The 5000-nt window shown below is 41.0% G+C and overlaps 1 protein-coding gene across 1 annotated transcript in view; it reads left to right on the forward strand.

Moving 5' to 3' along the window:
• LOC123503250 overlaps positions 1–1928 on the forward strand; it is a 20353-nt gene extending 18425 nt beyond the window's left edge. Inside the window, exons 12-13 of the mRNA XM_045252818.1 lie at positions 271–454; positions 1310–1928. Coding sequence (XP_045108753.1) covers positions 271–454; positions 1310–1455 — 330 coding nt within the window. The 3' untranslated portion in view covers positions 1456–1928. The remainder of the gene's footprint in view (positions 1–270; positions 455–1309) is intronic.
• Positions 1929–5000: the final 3072 nt, after the last annotated feature.

Here is a 5000-nt window from a genome sequence, read left to right on the forward strand (position 1 = left end):
TAGAAGGTATAATGAAAGACGAACAATAAAAGAAAAAGAAAAAACAAAGAAAGCAAAATAAAAAAAAGATGAGAAAAGAAAGAGGAAAAAGATAAAAGAAAACAAGAAAATGATAGGAAATAGAGAAAGTGGAAGAAAAGGAGTAAATTCTCTAAACATTAAAAAAAAGAGACCATTGAATATTCTCTCTCTCTCTCTCTCTCTCTCTCTCTCTCTCTCTCTCTCTCTCTCTCTCTCTCTCTCTCTCTCTCTCTCTCTCTCCTGCTGCAGAGTATAAGAGTGGAAAGGCTGCTGGTGGAGGACTTCAGAGCCGCCCTTGGAGACGCCCTTGGTGGTTCCCTGGAAGAGGAGCAGCTGCAGCGCCTCACGGATCTCCTGCCACTGCCTGACGAAGCAATGGATAAAGACTTCTTCGTTCTTGTGGCCGCCTTTGCCGAGCGCTTCTTCTGTTATGGTGAGTCAATTGTTAATGGTGAGTCAGTTGTTAATGGTGTAAGTTGTTAATGGTGAATCAGTTGTTAATGGTGTAAGTTGTTAATGGTGTCAGTTGTTAATGGTGAGTCAGTTGTTAATGGTGTAAGTTGTTAATGGTGAGTCAGTTGTTAATGGTGTAAGTTGTTAATGGTGAGTCAGTTGTTCTTTGGTTGTTTTTTTTCCTTTTTCCTTTTTTTTGGCGTTTTTCTTGTTTTATTTCTTTTTCATATTTTGCAAGGTTTCTATTTTTTTCTCTGTTATTTTCCCTTCCTTTTTCTTTTCCTGGGAGATTTGTGTGTTATTTTCCTTCTTTTCTTTTCTCTTCGTATTTGATTTTTCTCTTTTCCTTTCTTTTCCCCATTTCTTTAACTGGACGTTCTTTTTACTCCTACATTTTGCATTTTTTTCCTCATTCCTCCTTCCCATCCACCATTATCATTTCTTCCTCCTATTCTTCTTCCTCCATCTGTGTCACTTCTTCCTTCACCTTCATCACTTCTTCCTTCGTCTTCCACCACCTGTTCTCTTTTCCTCCATTACCTCCACCTCCACCACCACGTCACAACCACCATCACCACCTCCTCCTTCTCCTCCTCCTCCTCGTTCTTTATTAATTCATTTTCCTTTTACATAACTCCTTCTACCTTTAACAAGTCCTCCTCCTCCTCCTCCTCCTCCTCCTTCTTCTCCTCCTCCTCCTCCTCCTCCTCCTCCTCCTCGTCCTTTATTAATTCCTCTTCCTTTTGTATCTTTCCCTCTACCTCTAACAATTCCTGGTCCTCCTCCTCCTCCTCCTCCTCCTCCTCCTCCTCCTCCACTTCCTCCTCGTCCACAGAGCTCCTGGCGGCCCCTGACGTGGAGGTGGAGCCACGGGATTTAGTGGAGCAACTTGATTTTCGCCAGCTGACAGAGAGGCTTGAGGGAGTCACACTGGACCAGCGCTTGCACCGCCTCCTGCTCACCATCAGGGACCTGGGGTAGACCTCGCCCACGCCCCTGCTTCCAGAAGTCCTCAAGAGTCCTTCAAAGTCCTAAATTCCTCATGTCTTTTGTTTTCTACGATTCCTGTTGCAAGAATCCTTTGAAGTCCTAAGTTTTCATGTTCTTAGTTCTCTAGGATTCCTACAACAAGAGTCCTTTCGAGTCCTAAAGTCCTCAATTTTTTTTATACATCCTTAGTTCTCTAGGATTCCTGTTCCAAGAATCCTTTGAAGTCCTAAAGTTCTATGTTCTTAGTTTTCTAGGATTTCTACAACAAGAGTCCTTTGAAGTCCTACTGTTCTTTGTCACGTCCCTAGAAATCCTATCTCTGAAGTCCTTACGTCGTTTCACTATACTTCCTTTCACCTGTTCCTTTCTTCCTTCTTCATTGTTCTATTTTCTCTCCCTTCCTTCTTTCACCTTCCTTTGTGCCTCTCTCTCTCTCTCTCTCTCTCTCTCTCTCTCTCTCTCTCTCTCTCTCTCTCTCTCTCTCTCTCTCTCTCTCTCTCTCTCTCTCTCTTGTGAAATGAAATGACAGATGGAAATAAATGAATAATGAAAAATAAATTAATGAGGAAAAGATAATGATAGTTTTATTTATGAGGATGGAAGGAATACGCTCTCTCTCTCTCTCTCTCTCTCTCTCTCTCTCTCTCTCTCTCTCTCTCTCTCTCTCTCTCTCTCTCTCTCTAATCCTCCAGAGCTTACAACTTCACTTTAATTAATCCGATAGACTTCATGAATACCAATCAGGATTATTATCATTATTATTATCATTATCATTATTATCATTATTATTATTATTATTATTATTGTTGTTGTTGTTGTTGTTGTTGTTGTTGTTGTTTTGCACCGTTCTTATTTTCCATTTCTTATTTATTCCTGAAGTTTCTTTCTCTTCTTCGTATAAAGAAAGCAAAAGAGGAAAAGGAGGAGAATAACAGACAGAGGAGAGAATAAGGAGAACATTAGGAGGAGGAGGAGGAAAAGGAGGATGAGGAGGAAGACGAGGAGGAGGAGGAGGAGGAGGAGGAGGAATACAGAGAAAGGAGAAGGAAGAGAAAGGAAGGAAAGACGTAGTTTAAATTTAATGATGTCGTTTCTTTTACTCTCTCTCTCTCTCTCTCTCTCTCTCTCTCTCTCTCTCTCTCTCTCTCTCTCTCTCTCTCTCTCTCTCTGGAAGGATCAGTAACCAAAGAATTTACAAAGATTCCATAGATTTCCTGGAAGTGACTGGAAACTTTTCTTGTCTATCCTTCCTACTTTTTTCCCTCCTCTCTTCCCTCCTTCCTTCCCCTCCCTGTTTATCTTGTTTTTCCTCCTTGCCCTCACTTTTGCTGTCCTTATTATCCTTCTTTTTTCTTCCTGTTTTTTCACTCTCTCCTTCCTTCTTTTCATCCTCTCTCTCCTTTTCTCATTTTTTCCTACTTCCCTCTTTTCTTTCTCACTCTCTCCTTCCTATCTCTCTCTCTCTCTCTCTCTCTCTCTCTCTCTCTCTCTTCCTTCCTTTCCTTTTGCACATGACAATGATTGATGAAACAGAATTCTGGAGACATAAAAATAAGGGAAAGAAAAGGAAAGGAAACAAAATGAGGAGACACACACACACACACACACACACACACACACACACACACACACACACACACACACACACATAGCTAAGTACTCGTGTCACATTCGCAACTAATCCTCGGTAATCCTCAGGTAAAATGCAGGTAATGGGAGGATTGAACTGAGCTGCTTGTTAATGGAAACTATCACCATCATCATCATCATCAGCATAATCTTCGCTTTTTCTTTGTCCTTACGTTAAGAGGGAGAGAGAGAGAGAGAGGGGGGGAAGAGATGTGAGGGAGGGAAGGAGGGAGTTAGGGGAAGAAGGAGAGAGAGGGGGAGATTTATGGGAAGGAGGGAGAGGGAGGAGGGAGGGAGGGAGGGAAGGAGAGAAGTGGGGAAGGAGGTCGTAGAGAGGAGAGAGAGAGAGAGAGAGAGAGAGAGAGAGAGAGAGAGAGAGAGAGAGAGAGAGAGAGAGAGAGCATTGGGGTAGGTAGGGAGTAAAGGGAGGGAGGGAGGGAAGGAAGGAGAGAGAGAGAGAGAGAGAGAGAGAGAGAGAGAGAGAGAGAGAGAGAGAGAGAGAGAGAGAGAGAGAGAGAGAGAGAGAGAGAGAGGAGAAGAGAGAAAGAGGGATAAAAGTGGGAGAAGGGAGTAAGAGAAGTGAAAGGGAAAGGGAGGGAAGGAAAGATGGAGAGAATTACTAAAGGAGACACAGAGAGAGAGAGAAAAAAAAAAGAAGACGCAATTATAAAGAATTACTGTTAATTGAGAAGCAGAAAGAAAACATAATTACAAGCGAATGAAGGAAGTAAAGGATAAAGAGGAAGAACAAAAGAAACAAGGAAGCAAAACAAACATTAGCAAGAAAAAGAAAAAAAATGAAATGCACACATTAAAAATAATTACAAAGAATAAAAATAAACACATCAAGGAAGAAAATGTAGAAGAAAACAAGAATTAACGAAAAGAAAATGGAAAAAACAGTCTAGAAAATCTCTCTCTCTCTCTCTCTCTCTCTCTCTCTCTCTCTCTCTCTCTCTCTCTCTCTCTCTCTCTCTCTCTCTCTCTCTCTCTCTCTCTCTCTCTCTGTTAGCGGGTTCAGTCACCTTTCTCGACATCAATTTAATCACCTTAATTGCTGTATACTCACCAGTAATTTTTCCCACAGGTGTCACGGCATGAATACTGACACCTGTTCACACCTGTTCCACCTGTCCATTAGCTCCCTCACTGCACAGGCATGTTGCGTGACACTCCTCGCTTTGGTTTCACAGGTGTCACGTGATATTAAGCTTATTAAGGTCAAGTTAGCCCCTTCAGTACTGGGACGCATTTTTACCACGAGTTTTTGGATGTGATTAGACGATTTTATTGACACTGGGAAGGGTCTATGGAGGTCAGAAGGTTGATGGCCAGAGTCTTCACTATTTTAATCATCACATATGGTTCTAAAGCTATATAAAATCACTATATAGTAAGCAGAATGAATATGAAAACGTGTCATGGTACTGAAGAGGTTAAAGTCAAATTATAACCCTTCAGTACTGGGACGCATTTTTACCATGAGTTTTCAGTGTGATTTACATGGTTTTATTGACATTGGGAAGGGTTTATGTAGGCCAGAAGGTTATTGGCTAGAGTCATAACTAATTTAATCCCCACATAAGTTTCTGACGCTGTATAAAATCACCAAATAGGAAGCAGAATGAATATGAAAATGCGTTATTCCACTAAAAATACTTAATTAAGTTAGGTTTTTTTGCTTGTTTGGTTTGGTTTAGTCATGGTTTGGTTGGATTAAAGTTCAGTTCGTAAGTTCAGTTAGGTAAGGTTAAGTCAAGTGGTAGGTAAGATAAGGTGAAGAAGTTAGGTTAGGTTAAGTCTGTTTCGTATAAGGAGAAGTTAGGTAGAAGTAAGGTGAAGAATTTATGTTAAGTCTGCTTAATATTAGGTAAAAGTGAGGTAGAAAGTAAGGTAAGATAAGTTAC

This window comes from Portunus trituberculatus, chromosome 13, assembly GCF_017591435.1.
Source record: "Portunus trituberculatus isolate SZX2019 chromosome 13, ASM1759143v1, whole genome shotgun sequence".
NCBI lineage: Eukaryota > Metazoa > Arthropoda > Malacostraca > Decapoda > Portunidae > Portunus > Portunus trituberculatus.